The 27,750-nt window shown below is 38.0% G+C and overlaps 1 protein-coding gene across 2 annotated transcripts; it reads left to right on the forward strand.

Moving 5' to 3' along the window:
- Positions 1–27,224, forward strand: LOC134539544 (uncharacterized). 2 transcript variants are annotated; one of them, XM_063381661.1, is made up of 12 exons: positions 1–1,675; positions 9,581–10,020; positions 12,276–12,439; positions 14,555–14,740; positions 17,305–17,422; positions 18,461–18,544; positions 19,704–19,895; positions 21,603–21,845; positions 22,757–22,897; positions 23,078–23,272; positions 23,922–24,101; positions 24,952–27,224. In XM_063381661.1, the coding sequence occupies exons 2-12, from the start codon at positions 9,612–9,614 to the stop codon at positions 25,074–25,076; spliced, it is 2,037 nt and encodes a 678-aa protein (XP_063237731.1). In that variant the 5' UTR covers positions 1–1,675; positions 9,581–9,611; the 3' UTR covers positions 25,077–27,224. The 2 variants fall into 2 exon arrangements, with proteins under 2 accessions (XP_063237731.1, XP_063237730.1); XM_063381660.1 differs by lacking the exon at positions 1–1,675 and adding an exon at positions 4,236–4,848.
- Positions 27,225–27,750: the final 526 nt, after the last annotated feature.

Genomic DNA, 27,750 nt, shown 5'->3' on the forward strand with positions numbered 1-27,750 from the left:
ATAATTTAGCAAATAGAAATCCAACGCGGTGAATGAAACCCAGACTTAAACTCAAATGTTATCATCCAAATATTCTTTTCGTCAATATGAAAAATAATAGATAATATGAATTTTATTGCTATGCATTGGCAATGTCATTTGTTTACGTCACATGTAAATGTAACATCAGGTCATTTTCATAGTTTTACTGGACTTTGTGTAGCATAATGCTGGACGTGTAAATGAGGTGTAACATTGTGAAGAATAATTGCATTTGTTTGTCCTTGCACTACAAATCGTTGAGCACTAACGGAGCATGATACCGTGCAACTAATTTTAGTGTTACATTTTTACCTCCAACTTGTCTTTGATGTTTCGACATTGACAGACATGTCGTTGCAGCATTAAAAGTTGTGTCGATGGGTGTACAAAAGGAATTTATAAATTAATTTAACCCATAATATCCATCCTTCGTACAATGTAAACATAAATTTACTCAATTACTTTTTTTTTATTATTAAAGTAAAGGTAATTAGGACTTTTAATATTCCATGCAGATGTTAGTTTATCTATGGGAACTAAAATATTTGTGTTTGGTTTTTAATATCTGCGTTTACCCTTTAATTCATCATCTCCATCAACTTTAGAGCTGTTTTGGAACTTGCGTGAGTGATATACACTGCAGGGGAAGATGTTACGAGAATTATGATTTTTTAGAGAGAGAGAGAGAGACAGGCCAATGAGTGCAGTAGTGGTATTCTAAGAGAACGCACGAGCTTAATTAAAAAACATAATTCAGCAGGATTATCAACATTGCAATAAACATTTTGCCGATGCACTCATGAGAAAAATTCCATGCAAACATTGATTATACAATCGATTTATGTAAAGTTTTGACCAGCTGTGTAATTCGTCATGAAATTTATGCATTTGGGATGCAATGAAATACCAATGTTTTTCAATCTTTTTTAAAAAATTTATTATTCATTAGTGTGTGTGACATTATCATGACTGCCATATATGTTGTTCTGTAGCTAAAAATAACTTTAATAATTGCATCATTTAGAGTATGTGTTTTTTTGTTTTTGTTAATTTGAACGAATTTTGCAAGATAACTTTTTCTTATCAACTTCATATTTTTCAAAAGACACAAATACGTGACATCCTGACGGTGTGACCTTTTGACACTTGTTTGACGAAAACCGCGGAGGGGTAGTTGACAGGATAGATTGGAAGGGACGTACATTACGTCACATTCGCAGGCACGCCAACAACTCACAACACCCAAGGGTATGGATTTAGTTTTTTTTAAAAAACCTTCTGAGAAAATAATTCCATCTGTATCATGCAAGTTTGTGCGTCATTCAACTTTCCTGCAGTTCAGCGTTTGTGTACGTGCTAAGAAACATTGGTCATACAAAGAAATGGAACTTTTTTTACCCCATAGGTGTGTGACGAGATAGTTAAGTAATATGTGTGTGTGTATTTTTTTTTTTTCATAGGATGTCCAAGTTTTTACTTTGTCATTGTTATCTGGTCGGATTACAGATGGATGGCCAGCCATGCCATTCTTGTATTTAGATACTGCACAACTGTATCTATTTAATTTAAGGATGATAAGATAAGGCGAGTGATAAGCTCTCACAAAATCCGTCACAAGGGAGCACTACTAAGAATCGTGTGAGAAGACTTTAAGGTGAGTTGTGAATGTTTTTGAAAATTGGTCTTACGTTCCTGTTTAATTTTATTGTATAGTTTAGTTGGTAATTTGTTTCCTTTGCTGTCACCGTTGCTGTTAAGGTTGGTTGAAACGGCAACTACATTAGATAACCTCTTTTTGAAAATATATGTTCAGATAATTATTAAAATAGTTACCATGTAAGAATATTATTAAAATATTGTTTTAGTTTATGGTCATAACTTTTTATTTAATGTATCATAATTAGTTTCTCTGACTCTTCTAATTGAAGTTACAAAATTGTGCAGTGTTTTTTTGCCTATGTATTTGAGGTGCATTGATGGTGGATGTCCACTTAGTATTGTAGTTTTTGTGGATAAATTTTTATTTATTTTTTTTCGATGTGTTGCATGCACCTCATCTGGATGCCCTCTTCTGCATACAATCTCTGCCACACCTCCAAAATTGCCCGAGAGATTTTAGTATCTATGAATTAATGTTTTTTATTTTTTTCCAAATGAAATCCTGAAACAGATCTGAATGTATCTCCTGAACACAATTTTATCACAAAAATTAAATTGTCTCTCCCTCCCCCTTCTTCCTCCCACCACTCCTCCCCTCTCGGGACACATTCTGCCTTCCTGAAATGAAATTTCCGTGGAAGCAAGCCAAAATACAGAGATCAAGGAGAAAAAATGATTGCTGTGACGATTATTAAAACCATGCAGATTGATTCTGAATAATGACAGATATGTGCAGCAGGTCTTGAAAGAAAACTAAGGTATGAATATTATGAATTTTTTTTTTTCCTTTTTAAAGCATCGTAAAGTAGATTAGGCATCCTTAAAAATGATAATAATATTTATTTTTAAAAAAAATCCATACTTTTTTGCAATTTGGACCATATAGGCAAATATTGTTTTATGGTTATAGAGAAACATATAAAAATTAATTTTTTCGTGGAGAATGACTATCCTGTATGCACATCAAAATTTGGGAAATGCAGACATAATTGTCAAAAAAAACAACATTAAACGTGAATTTTTCTTGTAAGTCGGTTGAATGCTTATATTGCGAATAGAATCGTGAACAAGAGTTCGTAGCTATCACCAGTAGCAGATCAAGGAGCATGTAATGTTAAGAAATTGATATATTTTTTTTTACAGGAAGTGATAAGAAAAAAAGGGGGGGGTGGGTACTTCAGCCCTTCGAGTAAACATCGCTGACTTAGGGGTCGTCCATTAATCACGTGATGTTTTTTTAGCAAATTTTTAACCCCCCCTCCCCCCTAGTGATTTGTGGTGAGGTTTCAGACTATCCCCCCCCCCCCTCCAATAAATCACGTGTATTTTTTTGGTACAAAATATTTTTAAAAATTTCAAAATATTATCTTTAAATATAGGTATAATCTAATTTAATTCTGGAAAATTAAGCACAGCATGTATTCGGCGCCAAAATCACAGTCTTACTAGCGACTGGCAAGCCGAGCCGGGTGGTTCGCGTTGCGGCGGCCGGGGATATTGTTGCCTGGCTACGGCGAGTCAAGGTCACGGCGTCGCTTTTCGGTTTAGTAGAAATCACGCGAAAAAATTAATACACGTGATATCTCTCTACACCCCCCCTCCCCCCTTGTGATAATTTCGTGTTTTTTCCTGATCCCCCCCCCCCCCCCCCTTTTCGAGCCTCACGTGATTAATGGACGATCCCTTATCACGTTGGTCCAGTTGTGCAGGTTTACCCAGGAGAGCACTTATAAATAGGGACAAGATTATATGGTGAATTGCGTTAACACCGAAAAGCATGTTAAGGGCTCCGCCTACCCGGGCACACGTGCGGTGCGCAGAGCTTCAGGAAAAACAACGCGATTTTAAAACCAGTCAAGATATTCGAGTGGAGTATGCTTACGAAAAGCATTTAAGAGTTCGCTGAGGGTCGAAAAGTACTTTCAAATTCGGATTAAATTTTTAAAATGTATTTTTAGAAGAGTTAAAATGGCTAAAACGCATGTTTTCAGAGTAATTTTAAGGCGTAAAACAACCGGAACGGATTCTTGAAAGCACTTGAGAGACTTGCATTACACCTTTATCTTCATTTCTCAGCTGTAAAATGTTACGGTTACAGCTCAAACTCCACAGTTATCCTGTGACGGCGAGAAGACTGCGCGGCAGTTCAGAGCCTTGCGCTTAGAGGCTATACCGTGCTATAAATACCAGCGAGCGTCGTGCTTATCATCTCGCCTCACTAACACATACACCCCTGACGAGGCGGGCCCCTTAAAACACCACATAACACCGAAATGCAAGTTAATACACCATATAGCACCGCAATGCAAGTTATGTCATGGAATTAAGTGGCATTTAACTAAAACTTAATTCAAATCATAAAAAAGAAGTAATCTTTTAATGTTTAAAATTCAAGGAATTTCGTTATTTCCGGACAAAATTTTTTACCAAATTTCATTAATCAGATTTCAATTTGTTTTATTGCGCATCTTTAATTGAATCAATTTTAAACCTTAAATGCTTGCTTCTTTATTTTTATTGCTTTCAATTTATCTTTTAGTTTAATTTAATAAAAAAAATTTGTGCCGTAACAATGCAGCATATAAATTATACCCATATTTCGGTGGAGTACGTATTACAAAACAGCTTTCATAAAAATAAAAACAATAACACTGAAACCCTGTGTTTGAAAAACAAAATGAGACAAAAAATGAAACCATAAAATCTTGTCTCTAGTTAAAAAGTAACATGTTTTGTGTACTGGCAGGGATGGAAATTGGTGAAGCGTGGTTCATTATCGGGCCGAAGAGAAATAAGGCGACTGAAGTAGGCACCCGACTGGCTTTGAACCAGGCAGCGACCTTTCCCAAGGTCATTCTCAATGGGCGGTCCGCCAAGCGCGGCAGCAGCTGGGTCTAAAAAACCTGTCACGCAACCTCCGTGAGAGGAATTTTTTTTTTTATTCCTCACCGCGTTTCATTTACCTCACTGGCAGAGTTGTGCAACATAACATGGCAAAGCAATTTGGTGCTGGTGACATACTTGCAACGACGCGGCGCAAAACGACGTTACGTCTGGGCTATCTGTACCTCCTAATTTTACTTGTGAGCGCATACGTAGAAGAAAATTTATTTGTCCATCATTTATCAGAGTCAGCTGTTTTCATATGAACGAGCTTGGGCTTGAATAGTGAGTATGTACTGTGAAAGGAAAGTAATGGGTGGACAAAAAATGTTAGATATTGTGACCAGTTTCACAAACCCTCAACTGTTCTGTTTATAAATTCCTTTTTGGTGGATGAAGTAGGTTTTTAAAAGTGACTCACTGATCCAGTGACCAGTGAACTAAATTCCTTTGAATCATTCATGGCTCATATGACTCTTGTTACTGGTATTCTTAATGACATTAACATGTATTTCAAGTTGACTATGTTATGTAGTACGGTATATTGTGATAGTATTTCTGACTCTAGATACAATTCAAATTGCTTTGCTAGAACTTTTCACATTTTTTATCGCTTGATAATATGAGCCACTAAAATTTACTTTTATATATGAGTTACAACTTTTGCGCTCACAAAAAGGCACTACGAGGTTTGCAATCGTTGCTTGGGCCTTGGTGTGGGTGGGGTTTTAAAGATGCAAGCTAAGTAAATGTATAAATATGTGTTTTCTATTTTATATTGCTTTAACTTACAAGTGAAGATAAATTCACTGATATTAGGTAACAACTTAATGGTGTTGATCTGTGAATTAGTACAAAATATAATTGTTACAGCATCGATATTTCTACTCTGTTCACTTTTGTCTAATACGGGAGAGGTATTACATATTATGTTAATGTACACATGGAGATTTAGAGCACGTAATCTCAGAACATTATGTTCTAGTGAGTGCTTGAGTGTTGTGATTTAGAGCACGTAATCCCAACATTCGGTTCTAGTGAGTGCTTGAGGGTTGAGATTTAGAGCACGTAATCACAGAACATTCTTTTCTAGTGAGTGCTTGAGGGTTGAGGTTTAGAGCACATAACCACAGAACAATCTGTTCTAGTGAGTGCTTGAGGGTTGAGATTTAGAGCACGTAATCTCAGAACATTCGGTTCTAGTGAGTGCTTGAGTGTTGTGATTTAGAGCACGTAATCTCAGAACATTCGGTTCTAGTGAGTGCTTGAGGGTTGAGGTTTAGAGCACGTAACCACAGAACATTCTGTTCTAGTGAGTGCTTGAGGGTTGAGATTTAGAGCACTTAATCTCAGAACATTCTGTTCTAGTGAGTGCTTGAGGGTTGAGATTTAGAGCACGTAATCTCAGAACATTTGGTTATAGTGAGTACTTGAGGTTTGAAATTTAGAGCATGTAATCTCAGAACATTCGGTTCTAGTGAGTGCTTGAAGGTTGAGATTTAGAGCACGTAATCTCAGATCATTCAGTTCTAGTGAGTGCTTGAAGGTTGAAATTTACAACACGTAATCTCAGAACATTCGGTTTTAGTGAGTGCTTGAGTGTTGTGATTTAGAGCACGTAATCTCAGAACATTCGGTTCTAGTGAGTGCTTGAGGGTTGAGGTTTAGAGCACGTAACCACAGAACATTCTGTTCTAGTGAGTGCTTGAGGGTTGAGATTTAGAGCACTTAATCTCAGAACATTCTGTTCTAGTGAGTGCTTGAGGGTTGAGATTTAGAGCACGTAATCTCAGAACATTTGGTTATAGTGAGTACTTGAGGTTTGAAATTTAGAGCATGTAATCTCAGAACATTCGGTTCTAGTGAGTGCTTGAGGGTTGAAATTTAGAGCATGTAATCTCAGAACATTCGGTTCTAGATAGTGCTTGAGGGTTGAGATTTAGAGCACGTAATCTCAGAACATTCAGTTCTAGTGAGTGCTTGATGGTTGAGGTTAAAACATTTACTGCTGGTGCGGGGCCCTGCTAGACACGGTTGTCCGTCATACCTGGCTCTGATTCGCCTCAGCTCTCTGGTCGGGAGCCATCTTTCCTAGCAACGCAGTCTTTGGGAAGTGCATAGGGGTCCTACTAATCAAAAAATACCATTTTCCCATGAGCTACCTGCATAAGGGGAACATTTTCCTAGTTAAGACAACAGGAAACGTGTTCCCCACCATTTTGCGTCCCATCGAATCACTGCATAAGAGCTCGTTACCCGGGAAAGGTAGAGCGTTGGCTCTCGACAAGAACTGTGAGGGCGGGCCGATGCACATCAGGAACACGAATGCTCATTGCTGAGGTGTGCAACCCCCAGGCAACGTCGTGCGGGGGAAATGACGAAGTACCCAAGGTTGCAGCGGCGAGGGGGATTGTGTTGACTACCCTTTGTATGATTGGCAACACCGATTCCGATTCATTTTTTCCAAGGAAGTATGTTTTGCTATTTGAAACGATCAAGAAACCCTAGCGGTCTGTGAATACTCGAAAAATATTCGCTATTCATGAATATTTTTATATTCAAATCAACATTTAATTTTTTTTTTCCTTCAAAAAATTATTTGTTACTAATAGATAGGCAAACACCAAGTCGTATACATTCAAAAAAAAAAAAATAATGGGTGCATGTACTTATGTCTGCGTGAGAAGTTATACTTCTTTGGCATCATTAAAAATAGTTTTTAATTGCATATAAATAATTAATTACAATAAAATAATAAAAGGGCTGGAAAAAGATAGTCAACACAGTCAATAAAGTTCAGTTTAAATTTGAAAAATTAAAAAAATTTAATTTAGAGAATAATAAATATTTATGACAACATTTGTTCTAAATATTATAAGATTATTAATTTTAAATATGTATTATTGATTATTTAATATTTGGAAAGAAAATAAATAAATTTAATAATAAATTCAAAAATTTAATTTAAGTTTATTCATTTTTTAAATATTTATTATTTTCTTAATTTAATATTCACTTTTCATTTTTATCAAAAAGTTTTAATTAAATTTGTTCATTTATTTTTTATAAATATTTATTATTTATTCAATTTAATAATAAATATTAAAAATTAATATTTTAATTTGATGTTCGATTTTAATTTGTATCACGAATTGTTTATTAAATGTTTTATTAAATTTATTTCTTTATTTTGTAAATATTAAATAACAATAATAAATATTTAACATTAATTATTTAATAATATTTAGTGTTAATGATATTAAATAATAATATTTTAATTTATAACAATAAATAATACATATGGATAGTTAACCTCAATTATATTGGTGCACTTGAAAAGTATATAACCACATTTTTTTTACTAATATTTACGAATAGTAAATAATATTAATCAAAATATTCAATTTAAATCACTACTGAATATAATTTATTAGCACATATATAATTCGCACTTGTATGAAACTAAAACACGTGTTGTGAATGTAGAAACTATAAACATGTGGATAAATATTATAAATATGAAAACAGTGATCAGAGGCGATGAGCGTGCCAACATGCGCGACTAATAGAGGTTCTATTTCTATTTTGTTGGTAGCTTTTTTTTTTGAGACTTAATGAGCGGTTTAGCGGGCAGCTTCAACCTGTGAATTTTGTGTTACAGTGATGCGCACGCATCTTAAAATTTCACTCTCATCATTTTTTCATAACGCGCCTAAAGAAGTATAACTTCAAAAATTATTGAAAAAAATGTAACACATATTGAGAAATTTAAATTTGTAATGCAACAATATTCATACATTGTTCTATATTTAACAAAAAATCAAATAAGTATATTGTTTAAGGTTATATAATAATAATCTATTTTATTTATGTAACCAGATCAGCAAAACAACTTTTAAACTTAAAATTTACTGTTCTAAGAAATTGCATTGTCAGAATTTTTTTTAGTTTCTTTTATTTTCCACGACTTTGTAATGGCTCCATGGTTTATTTTACTGTATTTTGAATTAATTTTTCTTGGACTCCTGTAAAGTGTGTAAAAAAAATTGCACTGTATGTTAAAATTTGATTAGAAAAATATTCAATATTCGTTAATATTGTGATATTTGATTCAAAATTCGGTTTTTATAAAGAAAAACAGCATTCACTGAAGCCTAATTGACTCTTCTGACAGTACTGTTTAATTGTTTTGGCATTTCGACCAGAAAGTAAATAACTATGTAGATGTAAGCAACTCAACAAACTATACTGATTATATCAACAGTGACTGCAGGTCATGGCAGTTACGAAAAAGTAACTAAACTGATGTACTGGTCATAAAAGAGACAAAACATTAATTTCCACCATCCTTTAACTGACTTGCATGTAATAAATAGTTTTGGACTGCCCACTTAAATCACATGGAAATTCACTCTTTATTTTTGCTTTCTAGCATAAAAATTGGAACATGACTGCAAATGATAGATCTATTTCATGTTATGTTATATCTTGTTTAGATATTTTAAAAGAAGCAAAGTGTTATAAATAAGAGTCCTAAGAAAATTATGTAAATGGTCCTGAAAAAGTCTTGAAAATAGTTTACCAGGTATTGCTTGGCACACTGATTTAGTTCTGACAGCAAAATGTTTTCAATTATTTCAGTGTGGTTTTTTATAATTTGGACTACTTCCTCACCCCTCCCTGCCCATACTTCTTATACTTTCTCCTCTCTAGAAAATGTTTTGTGTCGCACTCCCTTCGTGCCTGAGACAGTCATTTTCATTTAGTGAGGACTTTATTTCTTTAATATTTTTTTTAATTTAATAGATTTTCTACTGACAGAAACTAAGCAAAAGTAATTGGCTTTGGTTTTAGGAAAATGAGTAGTTGAATAATGACTTCTTGTATAAAAATAAAATTAATCAGTTTCAAATAAAATTTTTATGCTGGTGGATACTTGAATCAAATTTTCTCTCTCTCTCTTTTTTTTTTTGTTCTTGTGCTTTGATTTATCTCTTGATTGCTTTTTTTATTACAGGTACACTGGAACAAGAGCTTGTATGTGAACAATGAAGAATTGTTCTGCGCTTGCTATTTTTATTGTACTTTTGACAGCATTTAAAAGTCTGTCTGCAGCTGAAACACCAAGTAATTCAACTGCATCAACCATTCCATCCTCGGATACTTCGACTGCATCAACCTTTCCATCCTCGGATACTTCGACTGCGTCATCCTCTCCATCTTCGAATACTTCGACTGCGTCAACCCCTCCATCTTCGTCATCTTCAATTGCATCATCCGAAACCACCTCTCAGATGTTCCCGAGCACTGAATCAGCGTCCGAATCCACAGATAACCCGGCAAAGGGCATCAAGATCCTACTCACCAACGACATCGAGTATAACTTATTTCCTTTGCACCGCGAGAACAGTTCGCTGTGCTCCGACACCATTGCTGACGAAACGCAAACTGATGCAGGTATGTGTTGCCAGGGGACATACGAGGTGTGTTCCAAAATGAGAGTGGTTATCAAAAAATGAAAATTATTGGGGAAAAAAATTACAATTCAATGTTAACACATCCAAAGTAAGATGCTTGAGAAGCTACACAGCGGTTCCAGTGATTTTTCCACTTTTCGTAGCAATATGTGAAGTCATTTTCTGTAAGTCCGCAGACAGGGCTCGTCACAGCTTGTTGAAAATTTTCGATTGTCTCAAAATGAGTACCCCTTGAGATTCAATTTGTCTGATAAGCACTTTCTCCATGTGCTGCTTTGATCAGATCCACAGTTTCTGGCCCAGATTTATTGAGTTTCACGCAAAATTTAATTTCGTAACGCTGTTCGAGGGAACGCTGCATCTTGCCTTGTGACGACCAGGAATTAGGACACACATGCGTGATTGAAACTCACTCGACTGAAGGTCATAAAGCTACTGACGGGTGGTTGGGATCTTTACCTGTGGCCCTTCCCCCCTCCACGCCACTCGATGAGACCTGCCACAACGCTTTGTGGACGGTACTAAAATCACTCTCATTAATTTTTGAACTCACCTTGTATTGTGCGGGCTAAAGGTCTTTCAAGCCATCAGCACAGGAGTAGGAGCATAAGATAATATCACTCCAGTCCTTTTATTATTTTATTTCTATTAATAATTTACATGCAAATTAGTTAGTTTTTTATTATGCCAAGTAAGTATAATTCACTCACTTTTTTTTTATTGTTAGAGATGGGTGGAGTAGAGGAGTGAGGTGTAAAAGTGATAAAACAATGTATTGCATCCAAGAAGGACCCAGCTCCCTGTAAACTGTGACTGATAGTTGTTCTGATATCCCTGGTCTGGTTAGTTGTGTGTTACTGTCTCTTAACGCCTTGTTACGCTGTCAAATGATTATATCCAACTATATATCACAAAGGTGGAGGAGTAATATTGGATGGAGCATAGCTTCCGATTTTACATTGATTAAATATGCACAGATAGTCTTAATTTTTTTTTTAATCTTGTAATACTATCAAAGTTTACTTGTGGTCTGAGCTATCTCAAACATTTCTCATTTTAAAACTAATTATAGTATCACAGTGCTGGATGGAATTTTTGAATTTTTTATGCTTTATGTGCTTTTTAAAACTTTTAATACATCTTTAAATTTAACCCACATTAATACCTGTTACAACACCAAATAAATTTTAGTGATTTTAAAATTTGTAGACACATAATTAGCATTTACATACAAATTTTTTTTTGTACGACATTCATTTAAAAATTATTTTAGTTACTTCAATTTTAAAGATTTGTTGCAATGGAAACGGACTTTATTTCCGTTTTCACTTAGCACGATTTTGATTGGTTGATTTTGTGCAAAATCCAAAATATTTTAAAACCTGTTCTATATGCAAAATATTTTATGGAAACTCAAGTCGTCCAATTTGTCAAAAAAACTCGGCTGCACTAATTACGTTCTCGGTGACCCTCCTATAATTATTTGACAAAACATATTTTCAGGTGTTTGAAGCAAAAGTTTGACAATGTGATGGGGCCTTAATAAACTTGCTGTCAAAGAAATCTTAAGCCCAACAAAAAAAAATATATGAGTGTCTTTTAGTACTTGCCAAAGATGTGTAACATCTTGCCTCGCTATTGAGCAAATTTATATGTTCTCGTTTTGAAAATACACTTCAAATACAAAATTTAATCATTAAAATTAACATAGAAATCATTATAACAATGCAGTGCGTGATAAATATATGAAAATTTTGTTTTCAACTATATATCTTTTGAATTTCACGTAGTTTCTGCATCCACATCTATAATTCGCTGCCAGAGCAGCTATGTTGACTATTGAATCATTTGATTTACATACTAAAATTTTAAACTATATACTGAATTGGCTCCGATAAAAGTGAAAAAGACTTTTAAAAAAATACTAAACCTCGGTTGTAGACCTGATTTTTGATGAGAAATTTAAATAATTTTCTGCCCAACTTGTTAAAATTCATTAAACACTTAATAACTTTAAAGTTTTCCTTTGCTTTGGCTTTGTGAACTTCGGTTCACGCCATCCGCCCTGGATGGCAGCGCCGTGGTTACACGTTTCCGTTCCGTGCGACGCCCGTTCCATTCACGGAAATTACTCCCACCAAATGCCGTGTACGGAGAGCTAAGATGTTGCAGTCAAAAGATTAAAAATAAAATAGTGGGGAGGAGAATGTTCTGAGATGCTTGTGTGTGGTGCAGACTGCATAGGCGGCCTGCGCCGGCTGGTGGGATACGTGGACGAACACTCCGGTGACTACCATCTGGTGGTGGATGCCGGGAACATCGCTGGACCCACCCTCTTCCCGCGCCTCAAGTTCAACCCCTTGACTCGGGCCGTGGAGCGGCTCAACTTTACCGCAATGGTGTGTTTTCGCGCCCTAAACATCGAGGAACTGCTAGCCTAACTTGCCGATGGAACCGTCCGAAACACGTGCAGGCGGATGCAGCTGGTGTGTCGTGGAGGCCGTGGTTTCCCAGCAGGATCCTCTGTGGGCGGTGATCGCTAAGGCCCGTTCTACGACACGAAAACGGAGACGGATCTCACGGAACGAAGTACCCGCAGTGGCAAGCGTGCGGAATGCTACCCGCACGGATTGGCTCGGCAATGCTCTGCTCTTTTGTTTATGTCATTCCATGCGACCAATAGAAGCAGAGTATTTGGCGGTGGTGGTGGCCATGTATGTTTATAATTTAAATATGTGAAAAATTGTTCTGAGTACAGGAATCTCTAGTGTTCTATAATTACTTTGTTGTTTATTTTTATTAATTATGTAAAACCTGGCCGCATTTTGTTTTTTTTTTTTACCTTAAAATTCTTTTCATTTACTTAATTTTTCGTAATCGTCAAGTTCAGTATCATTGGTCATGATACCGTGCATTTTAGAAGCAACAGATGGATAGTGAAATGTAAATGCAAACCAGGTCCAAATCCGTTTTTATTTTTACTTTACCGTGTCGTTGTAGAACGGGCCCAATGCTTCACACTCATATGGCGTGGTCTTGGGTTCAATTCCATCTTGAATTTATGTACACTAAGTCATCATGCAAGTTGTTTTGCAGCCAACTGAACTCTTAGAGGTCCTATCACCTTAATCCTCAGTGCATAACTGTGCAAAGTAAAAGCCTATTAAAAAAAAACAAGATCTCAGCACTTTGTACGTTTAGTTTCAATGCAGTTAGTTACAAAAATATGTACCATTATATTTCTTCTACATTCTAGGTTTGTTTTTACGATACTCTGCTGGTGTTTATTTTGATTCCATCAACTTTATGCTTGCGATGGTCTCAGCTAGAGCCATAGTTCGGTGGTTGCTCGAACAGACGTTCTGTTTCTTGCAGCTAACATCTTCATGTTGTCTCGCACAGAACTGAAATGCACTGCGAAATGTCGTTTGGGGCTACCACCGAGACGCGGCTACAGCTCAGAAGCTATGTCTCCGTTAACAACAATGGCTCATGTGCTTTGCAAAAAAAAATCATACTTATCTGTGATCTGTGATCAGGAGGTTCTGGTGGGGTAGTGGGGGTAGTGGTGAGACCACCTCCCTTACCACCCTTTCCCACCAAATTGATCAGGGTTCTACTCCTGGGGGACGTCATTTAGAAATTTTTTCCTGCGTGAAGTGTAACCCAGTGTATGTTGCAGTGATCTGATGGGTTTTCTCGGGTTAGTCTCATCTCGCACACCCATTCTTTCCATCTGTGCTTCATTGTCATCTCATAACCCTGCTGTCCTTTCATTGTCTCTAATTACCTTTAAATGTTGAGGAGATGTAAAGTCCTCATTATTGATTGATTCATTCATTCATGCATGTCAACAATTCGTCATGACAAAAATCCTGCATGTCAAAAATCTTGTAAATGTCAACAATCCTGCATGCCAATAATCATGCACCAACAATCCTGCATGTAACCAATCCTGTAATGTCAACAATCCTGCTCGTAAACAATCCTGCATGCCAACAATTCTGCATGTAAACAATCCTGCATGCCAACAATCCTGCATGTCAACAAGTCTGCGTGTTAAAAATCCTGCATTTCAATAATCATGTGCGCCAACAATCCTGCATGTAAAAAATCCTGCATGCCAACAATTATGCATGTCAACAATTTGGCGTGTCAAAAATCCTGCATGTCAATATTCATGTGCGCCAAAAATCCTGCATGTAAACAATCCTACGTGTCAAAAATCCTGCATGTCAACAATCCTGCATGTCAATAATCATGTGCGCCAACAATCCTGCATGTCAACAATTCTGCATATAAAAAATCCTGCATGTCAACAATCCTGCATGTCAATCATGTGCGCCAACAATCCTGCATGTAAACAATCCTGCACGTAAACAATCCTGCATGTAAACAATCCTGCATGTAAACAATCCTGCACGTCAACAATCCTGCATGTCAGTAATCCTGCACGCCAACGATCCTTCACGTCGTCCGTTGCTGTCGGTGAGCCCCGCCTGTTTGCCACGGAGGCCGTGGACGCTGAGCTGCTGGCGTACGGCACGGACGCGATGCAGCGAGGGTTCCTCGGCGCGGCCGCCGTTGCGGTGGCGGCCAACCTGGCCGTGGGCTCCGAGGAGCTGCCCAAGTCCAGGACCGTCGCCTGGGAGCAGCGGTGCGATGTGGCCATCATAGGGGTCGTCGGCCGCGGCAGAGTCGTGAGTGCCATGGCCCTGCCATCTTGGGATTCTAATTTCCAGCCATTCTTCCCATATTTCTGGCGTGACAAGGCATGAATCATTACCCGCCAATCCTTCTGTACCTTGTTGCAGCCGCAAATATTCACTGTCTGTAAGTGCAGCTGGGAAATAACATTATTTCACGCGGGCGACTGCAACCATCGTGTCACACCAGTTCATCAAGTAGCCATAATGTGGAAGTTCTATTGCAAGCAGTTTTAAAATGTATGAATTGGCATGATGACAAGGCCCAATCCCCTTTAAACATAGAGTCATAAGGCTAAGTCTAGTTGGTTATCTACTTTTCATGTCATTGCTATTATATGACGGCTTTCCCTCCAAATTTATCATGATAGCTTTCTGGCATTTTATATTAATATACAATATATACTAATATGTTTACTGAAAGTTACAGATTTAGCTATTCTATTTCTTGTGATTACTATAAATCAGCGAATTTTCCTGTAATTTTATTCCGATAGCTCAATTGCAGGTGTTGTTAGGCATGCGTGTGGGTAATTGAGCAAAAAAATAAATCCTCAGATAAGCAGGCTGACTGTTTACAGTTTATTATGATGAAAAACTTAAGTTTTGTAACAAAAATACATAGTGTTTGTGCCCTAAAGTGTTTACAAGAGATTCAAAAATTATAAAAATAACTATTTTTATAATTAAGAATTTCAACCATTTTTTTTTTTCAATCATGTTTGGTGTTTGAATGAACCATGGTGACACAAACGCTCTCATTAACAGTTCAGCTGGAACGGTGTCAGGCTGACGCTCACAGTAGGCTATGTTTGTCAGCTGGTGGGCTTTCATAAACTCAACAAAAAGGAATTTTTACCATAATTCTACAATCTATGCAAGAACTATACCATTGAATCAAACTAAAATGGGAATATTTTAGGTACTTATAGTTATGTTCTTGTAACGTAGTTAAAAAGATTTATGTCAACATTATGTTGACTTATCTTATTTTGATTATCTGGAGATCCGGGCCAACAAGAGCTGCATAAATATGGTTTACAGTGATTAAATTGCTGTTTAAATGTACATTAACAAAAGTGGCTCATGTGTGGAATACTGAATGTAAATACTTGGTACTAGTTATTTGACTACAGTAAAAAATCTTTAATCCAGCGTGCTTGGGATCATGGGCAAGCTAGATTATTTAATTTTGTTACATTTTTAATGATGATCTAGGCCTGTGTGAAGCTTCGACTAATCAGATCAACCATAGCTCTTTTTAATATTTTATTTGACTTTGCCAGGAAATTGCTAATTTTTGCTTTGGTTGTGTTGCAAAGCTTTGCTTCTGATGTGAAACTCTACATTTGTTGCAAAGATTTAAAACATTAGAAGACTAACATTTGTTCGTGAAAATATTTAGGTTTTTTTTTTTGTGTTGTATACATTTTGCTTGAATAAGTTTGGTTGCTTAGAAAAAATCAAAAGGTGGCACACTGTTTGCTTTTATGAATGCTCAATATTAATATTATCTATAGTTATCTTATAATTTATATTGATTGATGTTATATGTAGGGTCTAATTGATTAATCACTTAGTTCCAACATTACAAATGTTAAACAATTTATTTTTACTTCAATTGTATTTTATAAAATAATAGTTAAAAAATATTTTTAATAAAGTAATATATTCAATTTGATTCTACTCCGAAATTATTTTAAACATTGGATTATATATTCGCTTTGCATCAGAAAACTAGTATTCCCACAGACCTAGTTAATACCAAAGAAAAATTTGTACAATGTCTTAAAAACTCGTTAAGGAAATGCACCATAGAATTGTAACCCACAATAAAACACAAACCAATGATAAAGCCTTGAGCCAACTAAAGACGCCAGCAGCGCAGTGCCGTGTCTTGGCGGCCAAGGTCAGCAGCCACATTCGCTTTGAAAAAAATATGATTACAAACGATTTGATTGGGGACAGATTACAGAATGTGTGGAACAATAGAATGTGTGGAACTGAAGAATGTGTGTAACTATAGAATGTGTGGAACTATAGAATGTGTAAAACTGTAGAATGTGTAACTGTAAAATGATTGTAACTATAAAATGATTGTAACAATAAAATGTGTAAAACTGTAGAATATGTAACTATAGAACGTGTGGAACTGTAGAATGTGTGGAACTGTAAAATGATTGGAACTATAAAATGTGTGTAACTGTAGAATGTGTGTAACTGTAAAATGATTGGAACTATGAAATGTGTAAAACTGTAGAATGTGTAACTATAAAACGTGTGGAACTGTAGAATGTGTGTAACTGTAAAATGATTGGAACTATAAAATGTGTAAAACTGTAGAATGTGTGTAACTGTAAAATGATTGGAACTATAAAATGTGTGGAATTGAAGAATGTGTGGAACTGTAGATTGTGTGTAACTATAAAATGCTAGAATAAAGACAGTTCGCTGCACAGTGCTGACGGGAGGGAACGTAGTGAACTCTTGGCCCCTCCCACGCACGTCGCCGTGTTGCGAGCTGCTGGCCGCACGGTCGCCCGGCTCTGCTGTCGCAGGACGAGCTGTCCGTGCCCGGAGTCAACGCCAGCGACGAGGTGTCGGCGGTCGAAGAGGAGTTGGCGCGTCTGGCCAAGGGCGGCTCGGAGGCAGGGAGGCTCATCACCATAGTCGTGGGTGAGCACTCCCTCCGTTGTTGCCGTGCCAGTTTCAACGTGCATTCCTTCAGATAAGCCACTGTAGTTACCTCGGTAAATTATAATTACATATCTGAAAAATGTGACCACTTCAAAAATTACTCGACCTTCAAATGATGTTGAACCAACCAGATGTAGACTTTCACTGTTTCAATTCAGTGCTAATAAATGGTAAGATTTGAAGCACTGTAATAGGGGGCGTAACATTTCTTAAAACTTTGATATTTTTGTAAATTTTTTTTTTTAATATCATGGTAATTAAATGTTGTGCGAATTCAATTCAGTCGATTTTAAATCGGCTGATCATGTGAAAATATTCAGTCAGTGGCTTCGTTCAGTGATTCGTATCGAAACGTAGCTGCACCCTGCCCGTGAGACCCTTGTTGCAATGGCACGGTTCTCGGCCGTGCTGCGCTGCTCCCAACTTCGAAATTCGCTTGCCCCCGTGTCACACGCAACGTCATTCCGACGAGCAGTTACGCTACGTTCAAGATGGCAGACTGTCTGCATCAGATTGATGAGAAGCATTAGATTCTATATCGTTAGGGACTGTATTATACAGTCAATTGCGATGAAACCTAACTAACACGGTGTTGAGCCCAAAAAAAAAATAACTTAACGACTAAATTTCACCGAGTTTCAATCAGTGGCTGTGCCATTTTAGCGTGCCTTAAAAAAAAAATTCTTCCTTCCATTTTCAGCGTGCAAAAAAGAAAATGAAAGAAAATTGGGTTTTATATTTAATTACCTATCATTCATTTTGGATACGTATAGCATGGGTATATTTTTTTATTTTGTTTTCGTTCATAGTTTAAACTTAAATATTGGATTGTTGTTCTTGCAATTGTTTCGTCATACCTATCTTCAGTGTTTAAAATATGTTCCTGTTGTGGTACATATTTTTTATCTCATATATTTTGTCATACCACTTGTTAATTTGCTTGCCTTATTCCTAAATTCTTGATTAGAGGCAACAAGCGTGCTACACTCATTTGCCTGTTGTATTTTTTTCCTGCAGGAAACATCAATGAATCCACAACGGAAGCTATTGCAAATATAAGTGGAGTTGACGTGGTCATATTCAGTGGAGGAAGTGTATCAGGTATAAAATTTTGTTGTGTTAATATGTTAATATGAGCAGTGGTTCTAAATGAAGCCTCTTCACTTTGCATAAAGCTGGGGCAAAGCATTGTACTTATGCTAGTAATTGATAAGTAAATTATCATATTTCCAAATCATGTTCTGATAAAATTAAACAGAATTTGTGTTAGTTTGACGTAACATTTTATTACATTCCTGTAAGTGACAACACTACAAAAAAAAAAATGGAATATTTTTGCTTCTACATAATATCAGTTGGAAATTCAATTAAAATATAACCATCACTTTGTTATATTTTTAAAAAATTCACTGAAGTATACAAATACATTTTTAAGGACATAGTAATTGGAAATAAATACATAAACAATCATATTATCATGTATTTAATTATTTGTAAACAGTTTCTTTGGTATGAAGTATATTGGTTAAGCAAATGAACTCCTTACTGCTGGTAAATTTGTATATCATATTATTGTTTTTATTTAATTTTTTTAAACATTCTTCTCGGAGAATACAATAATAAAAACAAAGTTCTCAATAAAGAACAAGGCAGTGATATTCTGAAACACGGTCGGGTATTAATAACAACATTGTAGTTGAACGACTCTTTGACGACTAAATAACTGGTTTGGGACAAACTTACTGAGAAAAGAGATATTATTGCCATTGTTACTTTCAAACAAAGGACACTTCATTTTGTTTAAGTGCACACTCGAAGCTCCACGGTGGTTGAATGGTCAGATCACTTTTCTATCTCCAAGACTAGCCAGTTTTGGCAACTCTTCACAAGTGGGAATTGTGATGAATGGTAGATTTTCTCTGGGTGCTCCTGATTCCTCGCGCATTCGTTCCGTCACACCCCTTTTCTCATGGTCACCCCCTCACTGTCTCTGGTGACCTTTATGTTGACAAGAGGCTGAGACATATATTTTTGAAGTGAAACTTCTTTGGGCACGATGGGAGTAAAGTTTAAAGGCCGAATTTTGACGCAGCGTTTTCATGAAACGTCGTTTCTGAAACGTTTCTGATGTACAAAAAGGACAGAGAACAGGTGCTTAACGAGCCGAGGTCTGAATTGCCGAAAAGGTTCCACTGCTGTCACACGTGCTGTGTCACGCGCACGGTTTTTATAATTTATTTTGTTTTTAAAAAAATTGCAGACTCGCTTGCGGAGATCGGCAGTTTGCCCAACGTCACGCGCCTCGGTAGCGCCTACCTCGTCACGATGCAGCGCAGCGCTCACTTCCCCTTCGTCCTGGGCGACCTGGAGCTCGTGTTGGACTCGGACACCGGCTGCACGCTGGCCGGCGTCAAGTTGGAGCCCTTGGACTACTCCACGTACAACCAGACGGGTGAGCTCGTGATCCCTTCGCGGCCCGAGAGTTTCCCGCGCGGGCCGAACCGACACAAATCCCCTCTGGATAGGGAGCTTGTTATTCTGTTAACCAACCACATTGTGGCCTCTACGCGTGCAATAAGCAGAAAAATTAAAAAAATATATACACAAAGTATCCCATTAAACATTAACCATTCCATTAAACATAGTTTCGACGTTTATGTTTATGTTTATCAACGCCCGTTTCGCAGTCGCGATTTCGCAAGCGCGAGCGGATCCCCCTCAGTGAAGGGGGGGGCTTCGTTTTTTTTCAGGGGGGGTGTCTGGACCCCCCCTGGCCCCCCCGGGATATAAACCCATGCTTTCAGGACTAGCTAACTGTATGAAGTGGTCATTGTGTCTGTCCCATATTTTTCAACAATTTTGAGAAAACTTATTTTTATTATTTTTTTATTTTTTAGTAAATTAATTTTTGTTCTGGCCTATTGCACAGCTTTAAATTGTTTCTTTTCTGTCATTCATTACCAAACTCGTTTGCGAGCAAACATTTTAATGAAAAATAAAAGTGGCTGTCCGAATCAGTGCCGATTGCGCTCATAGCATGTACAGGAATCGTCTTGAAAGTGTCAACTAATGCCTAGATATTGAATGATAAGTGGCAAGTGGCAGTATTTTCAGGACTCGTTCAAGGATCGTTAGTGATATATTTTTTACTGTGCAGTTGAATCTCGAGAAGCAGGGCTTCGATTGCCTACATTTACTAGTTTTCTTTGTGTCAGTGATAGCCAACTTCCGGCCCACAGGCCATCTTTGGCCAATCAAGGCCCAGTAGGGAAGAGGGAAAAAAGGGAGGGAGGGCACCACACGAACAGAAACTCATTACTCTAACTGCCAACTCAATCGCAGTGCTGCCAATTTTCCATAATTATTACTGATTTAGACGTCTAGTTACAGTATCACAGTTTTATTAATTTACTACCCTGACACAGAGAAACTTAATGTCACATCATAAATATTGTGTTAGTATTAAAATTTTCACCAGAAATCAAGTGTATACAGCAGGGTAGAATGTTAGCTTCACATGTGGGACATTAATTTTGATGACTCAAGTTTCGTTATAACCAGTTCAACTTTTTAGGTGTGCTGTGCTATAATGAACCAAATTTAGCCCAGAGCAGAGTCAAGAATCCAAGCATGCAAATGAGAAAATACCAAATGATAGTTAGAAGGGAGACCTTTGTGAAGAATATATAATGTAGTTTGTTACACTAATCGTTCTGTGTCATGTCTGTGGCCATCATAACTGGCAGAATCATTTCTCGCAAACGTTCACATGAGCGTTTGTTTACTGAAGGTACATTATTTATTTATTTATTTATTTAAAATTGTGACATGCCTACCACCTGGGTGGTGGACACGATAATTAATTATACTTGGACAAACATAAGGTTATCACCGCAAACATGTGGATTCCCTCCCTGGTGGTACCATAGCAGGTAAGAACAACATATGGCCAACACACAAAGGAAGAGTACCACACATTGGCGGTGATAACAAACACACAAACACATCAACAGACACGAAAAATACAACACTACAATAAACACCAATAACTACAGACAACACTAAATGTACAAAAAAAAAAAATGTTGTAAAAAATGACTGGCAGTGCTGGTGGCTGTGGCGTGCGGAGAGGCCTAGCGTTTGTGGGCCGTGCCGGCAGGCGACGCGGCGGTGGAGGAGCTGGAGAGGGCGGGCGCGGCGCGGCTGCGCCAGATGACGGGCCAGAGGCTGGCGACGGGCGTGGCGGCGGTCCCGGGCGCCGGCTGCCCCGCCGGGGAGTGCGCGCTGGGCGACCTGGTGACGGACGCAGTGGTCACCCAGCTGATGGCCCAGGAACAGAGCGCCCCGCGGCTGGCCCTCTACCCCGGCCGCGGCTTCCGCAACAACACGCAGCTGCCCGTGGGTGCGTGCCTTCCTCGTTCTCTTGCTCGTCTCGACCTGCAAACTGTCATCATTTTTACTTGAATTAACACACAGTATAGTCCTGCTTATCATGACTAGATGGGACCGGGACCGGTCCGGATCACCAAAAGTCCGAATACAACAGATTTTGCCTTAAAATGAGCATAATGCAAGTTTCAGGTGGGTAAAACTATAAAAATCTATTATTATTATTATTATTATTATTATTATTATTATTATTATTATTATATAACTTTTAGTTTTAATACTATAGCTGATGTAAGATTAACAAAACTAAACAAAAACAAAAGAGATGGCCCAACTTTTTTTTTATTATATTTCTGTAGTTAAACTCCGAACTCTTGTTATGTTTTGATTGATGTGTTTAGTTGGTCCCTTGTTGTTTCCTATCATGCTCTTGAGCTGTTCTAAACAAGTGACAAAGCAACAGAAACTATGCAGTGAAACCACCTTCAGGTCGTTCAATACAAGAAGGCCTCCTCTCGAGGACAGTGGACCTATGAACAAAATGATTCTTCTCGTAAGATTGGTTTTAGATGTGACCATTTTGGGCCAGACATTGTGATATAACACTGTTGGCTGAAAAGTTCTGTTTTATGTTCCTTACTGGGTTAAATCTTTCAATGTTAAAAAAAAAATATATATATATATATATATTTTGTTTTCAGTAATAATGAAAATTTTGCATAAAATTACATACATTACTGTATGTTAGCTGCATCAGTTTTAAATACATGTGATCTTTTTAGAAGTCTTTTGGGAGAGATAGTGTGATAATGAAACCGTTGGGTGGATACTTAGACTCACCGTAGTATGTCATACAAATTGGTGATCAAGGAAGTTTTGACAGATTTACTTTTAACAATCACTGTGCATTCTTGCCTTTCGCAGACATTACGGGCACGGCGGTCGATGCGCTGTTCGAGAGAGACGACTTCCTGTATTCCCTGTCCCTCCCAGCGCCGTGGCTGAAGAGCTTGCTGGAAGAGTCGGTGGCCGACGGGAACGAATCAGACTTCCTCCAGATATCAGGTGCGTCAACCGCGGGCGGGTGATGTTCTCCACCGTGGCAGGGAGATTGTAACTCGAGCAGAATGAAAATCTACTTCGCTCTCCTGGCGGGGACAGGGTCGATGGCCCGCCGACGGACAGACCGGTCCGTTGCGCCTCTCCCGACGGTGTTAAGGAGGGGGTTGTGTGTCGTGTTGGCAGCTCTGATGTCGGTGGAGTTCGACCTCGGCCGGCCGGCGGGCAGCAGGGTCGCCAACGTAGGGGTGGTGTCGGGTGATACCGTCGCCTTCTCCCCGGTCAACCTGACAGACGACGCGGCCAATTACAGCGTGGCCGTGTCGGCGAGCCTGTTGTGGAGCCACCCTGCCTTGCAGGACGCAGCGCGCACCTTCCACCGTGAGTTCCTGCCATGCATTGCAACTAGAGCTGTGTCGTGTCGGTTCTCATTCTCGACTTCTGATTACACTGATTGTAATGTAATTGAATTCTGCGTGTGCATGTGCGCGTATGTGTGTGTATGTGTGTGTATAAAAGCAAGATGAAGGTCACTGTCCACTTAAGATTTCGAAAAACCATCCCCATGTCATTCTATCCCATCACTTAATGCAGAACTATGGTACTACTTGATGAAATTCTGTACACCTGACGTTCAATACAAGAAGAATATTATTACTATGTACATTTCTGTATGCTCCAGGCGGACAAACACAAAATGTTGTGTACACTTAAGCTTTGAGAAAAAAAGGTTCTAATTATATAAAAAAAATGATTGTTAGATTGTTTTCTATTCAAATAAAATAAATAGTTTTATTCTGCTTTGTGAAATTTTGCACAGTTGATCTCGGGCCAAAATAATAGGAAAATATTTGGCTACCTGAAATTTGGGGGGGGGACGGGGGGGCTAACTTCCCCCATTCCTCTTAAAGCCACTTCACTCTGTAGGAGCAGTACCATGAAATGTTGTCGCTAGTCATGTTGGTACGACCGGAGTGAGCGTGGGCAGAGCTATTTGCTTGAGTGCTTGAGTGCTTGCGGACGTGCGCAGTGCTGTCGGTCAGCGAGGCGGTGAAGGCCCACGTGCTGCGCGCCGGAGTGCTGGTGGTGGCGCCCGCGAGCGGCCGGGTCACGTACGTCGCCCCCAGCCCCACACCCACGCCCTCGCCCGCGCCCACGGTGGCGCCCGTCACGGCCACCTGCCACGACGGCACCGCCTCCACCGTCTTCAGTGAGTACTGCAGGCCAGCGTTTTGTCCGACTACTTACCATAGCAGTAATTGTCTTGTATGACAGTTCAATACAATTTCTTGGACGTACGACACTGCATATTTGCACTGTTTGTCATTGAAAAAAAAAAATCCAATAATGCAAAGTAAGAAATAAACATGAAAACATAAACCCACAGTAGGTAACTGCTCCCTGATGTTGGCGACTGCAATGTTGACCAAAACGTCGGTGAATTATTCGCCAAGGACACGGCTACATCCCCTAAGCCAAGCTACTTTAAATCAGCATATGTCGGACATATGGACCCAACGATGAACCTAAACAGGTATTATGGACAACACTGTGACGATAGTACAGACGAACACATAAAATATCAGACAACACAAGAATTCTGTGGAAGGAATGACAAACAGTGCCAAAAACTGCAATGGTATATATCCCAAAAAATTTGTATTAAATCAAAATTCCCCATTGCAAGAATCAGTTAAAGTTTTTTTTATAGTGTTTTACAAATTTTAAAGTTTTATTTATTTTTTTGGAGGAATAACCTATTAATATTTAATTTCATTATTACTATAACTTAATTTTTGGAGTTTTGTATGAATTATAAAAAATAAAAAAAATAGTTAATATTAAATTATAGTACAGCTGGTAACAATATTCACAATTCGATTTGACTTCTTGAATATTTCAAACATTTTATTTCATATTCTTTTTGTATCAAAAAAAAAGAAGAAGAATCTGTATTCGTAAAAGGTGGGGAGAAGTCAGGGAAATGTTATTACAGGTTTGTGTTGGGCGGCCTGATTGAGATGGAGCTGTGCACGCATGTGTGTGTGTCGTGTGCGCAGTCACGCTCCTGGTGACGACGGCGTGCGTGGCGGGCGGGGTGCTGTTCTGGCTGTACGCCCTGCCGAGGATAAGCCTGCTCCGGGCGAGGAGGGACTCCTCCCTCCCCCTGGTGGTGCACTACTGAGCCCCGCGCCTCCCGGGGAGTTCACACTGGCAGCGGCTGGACACTCGCATCGCTCGTCGCTGGAGGAACACACATATATATATTTACATTAATGTACAGCAAAGGGTCCTTAATCCGGCATTCTATGGTTCGGCACATTCTGTAAACCTGTATTCTATGGTTCGGCACATTCTGTAAACCTGCATTCTATGGTTCGGCACATTCTGTAATCCTGCATTCTATGGTTCGGCGCATTCTGTAATCCGGCATTCTATGGTTCGGCGCTTTCTGTAATCCTTCATTCTGTGGTTCGGCGCATTCTGTAAATCTTCAATCTATGGTTCGGCACATTCTGTAATCCTACATTCTATGGTTCGGCACATTCTGTAAACCTGTATTCTATGGTTAGCGCATTCTGTAAACCTGTAATCTATGGTTCGGCACATTCTGTAAACCTGTATTCTATGGTTCGACACATTCTGTAATCCGGCACCGATCGAGCTGCTCAAGTTCAGATTTTGTTGTGGTGTTTTCCTGCTGTTATCCTTCATTGCCAGGTCGTATTAAAGGTCCGTCCACGATTGCAATGTCCTAAATTGTGTCCGACTGGCCCACGTGACCCTCTTACACCACGCGTGGTGTGAGCAGTGGTCCAAACGTCCCTGGTCCCAATACATTGGTCGACTTGAACTTTCTGTTCCCAATCTGTGTCCTCTCGTAGCATAGAAGAAGAAGAACACTAGTGATATTTTGCTGTTTCCGGTTCCCGGTTTCACAGAAAACAACAAACGATGCGGTAGGTACAGAAGCCAAGAAGACCAAGACAAAATGTTGATTAGGTCTGCCCGTTAGCGACCGGTGTCTTTGAAAGGCAGAACACCTGAATTTATTTTTGGCAGTGTGATTAGAATTCGTGTATTAGCATTTACTTTTTCCTTACCTACCTAATAACTAATATTATTGAACTCTTGCAACTTTCACAAGTTAATTTGATATATTCAAAACTAAGCTGCGTACTCATTTACAATGCATAAAAACAATAAAACAATCAAAAAAACACCTAATTAGTCACTCTATGTTTATTGCGCTCTTAGTGACTAATTTAGAAATCGGTGCATTTGGTCATCGGACATCGCAGTTGTGGACAGGGCAGTTTTCTTTGCGTCAAAGTGACGTCACTCACACTAGGACAAGGGGACAGACCGCCTGCAGGTTAGGACTGTTGTAATGGGCCTGTGTGACTGTCTATTTCAATTTCTGTTCAGTGTTTCCTATTTTCCAGCAGGTTGCATTTCACATTCCGCATTTCCACTTTCGGTATTCCTGTTACAACTGTACGTACGTTCAATAGTCCACCGAAATTTGCTCGTCCAACGTGGCTGTGGTCCCAAACATATCGGATTAAAGACCTTTTACTTATATTTGTTTCATTTAAATGTAATTTTTTTTTAATACTCTCAGACAAAGAACATAATGATTAAATGAGGTAATATTACAAGTATTATCACCCATAAGTGTGCTCTGAAAGTGATTTATTCAATCCAAAATTGTTTTGCACTTTAACTAAGTATTTTTTTAATGTTGGCTTTTCCATGCGATGGAATATTATTCACGTGGCTGAAGTGTTTGTAGACAAATTTTAGCTCATTATTTGAAGGGCTGAATTAATGATTTAGCCAAATGAGGGAAAATAATATGGCTCAGAACTGCCATAATTAAAATCTACAGGACTGCATGTGTTATAGTGAGATTAAAAAAACAAATCAGTGGTGTAAATTGTTCTTTTTTTCAATTAACTAAACTGTTCACAGTAAAAAAAAGTGTAACTTCTGTTCTGGTGCTTAAGATGAATGTATGTACATATAAATATTCTATAAACCTACTTAAAACTTAAGAAAGTTAGTAAGGGATGGGGGCGACATTTATTTTTGTCTCAAACGAAAAATTATGTTGAATATTTAGTTTTTACTCCTTTTGTGCAAATCTCATATAAACCTTATAAGAAAATTGCAGTTATCCATATTATTGTAAAATATGAAAAACTTGTTTTGTTTGGGTTTTAGAGCAAGATGATAATCACAGTCATCTGTGTGTGTTTGTGTTTGTTACCAATGTGTTGTTCTGTCAAGTAAATAAGTGAAGATGATAAATAAACTCTTAAAGTACTTATTTTTTTCTTTCAAAAGTAATATTCAGTGTAATAAATGTGGTGATTTTTTTTAGTTTTTAAATCATTTTCAAAGAATAACATTTTATTTTTTCAATAGTAGTGATCATCTGCAGGTAAGGTGATGCGCTCTGGGTTGTGTTTGCAAAAGCAGGCACGTTTAGGCTGTGTTCCAATTGATTTGGAATTGAGTAACTTTGTTGGTTACAGTTGGTTTTTTTTTTTGTAATATTTCTTTAGTGATATTTCTTCATTATACTCCCCTTGTGTGTTGTCGGTTGTTTCATAGATATTCAGTTGAAAGATGATTAGGTATTGATCTATGGCGAAATAAAATGTGAGCGAGTCAGTACTGACCAGTGATGTGTAACGTATAACCTCAATAACGAGCAAATTCATGTGTTCTCATGTTGCAAATATACTTAGCGAAAAACTTAACATCTAATGAAGTGCAAATTTTAGTTTAAAAAATTGAATAAAATATTATTTTAAAAAATAAAAAAACAGGCCTACATTATTGTATGAACT

The sequence above is a fragment of the Bacillus rossius genome, chromosome 15, assembly GCF_032445375.1.
Source record: "Bacillus rossius redtenbacheri isolate Brsri chromosome 15, Brsri_v3, whole genome shotgun sequence".
Lineage (NCBI taxonomy): Eukaryota > Metazoa > Arthropoda > Insecta > Phasmatodea > Bacillidae > Bacillus > Bacillus rossius.

What these genes read in the sequence shown, in the direction of transcription:
- LOC134539544 (XM_063381661.1), top strand. Translation starts at nt 9,612, where the DNA reads ATGAAGAATTGTTCTGCGCTTGCTATTTTTATTGTACTTTTGACAGCA. An exon ending in TCGTCGGCCGCGGCAGAGTC is followed by an intron (nt 14,741 to 17,304) that starts GTGAGTGCCATG and finishes CTGCTGTCGCAG; the next exon opens with GACGAGCTGTCCGTGCCCGG. An exon ending in CAGTGGAGGAAGTGTATCAG is followed by an intron (nt 18,545 to 19,703) that starts GTATAAAATTTT and finishes AAAAAATTGCAG; the next exon opens with ACTCGCTTGCGGAGATCGGC.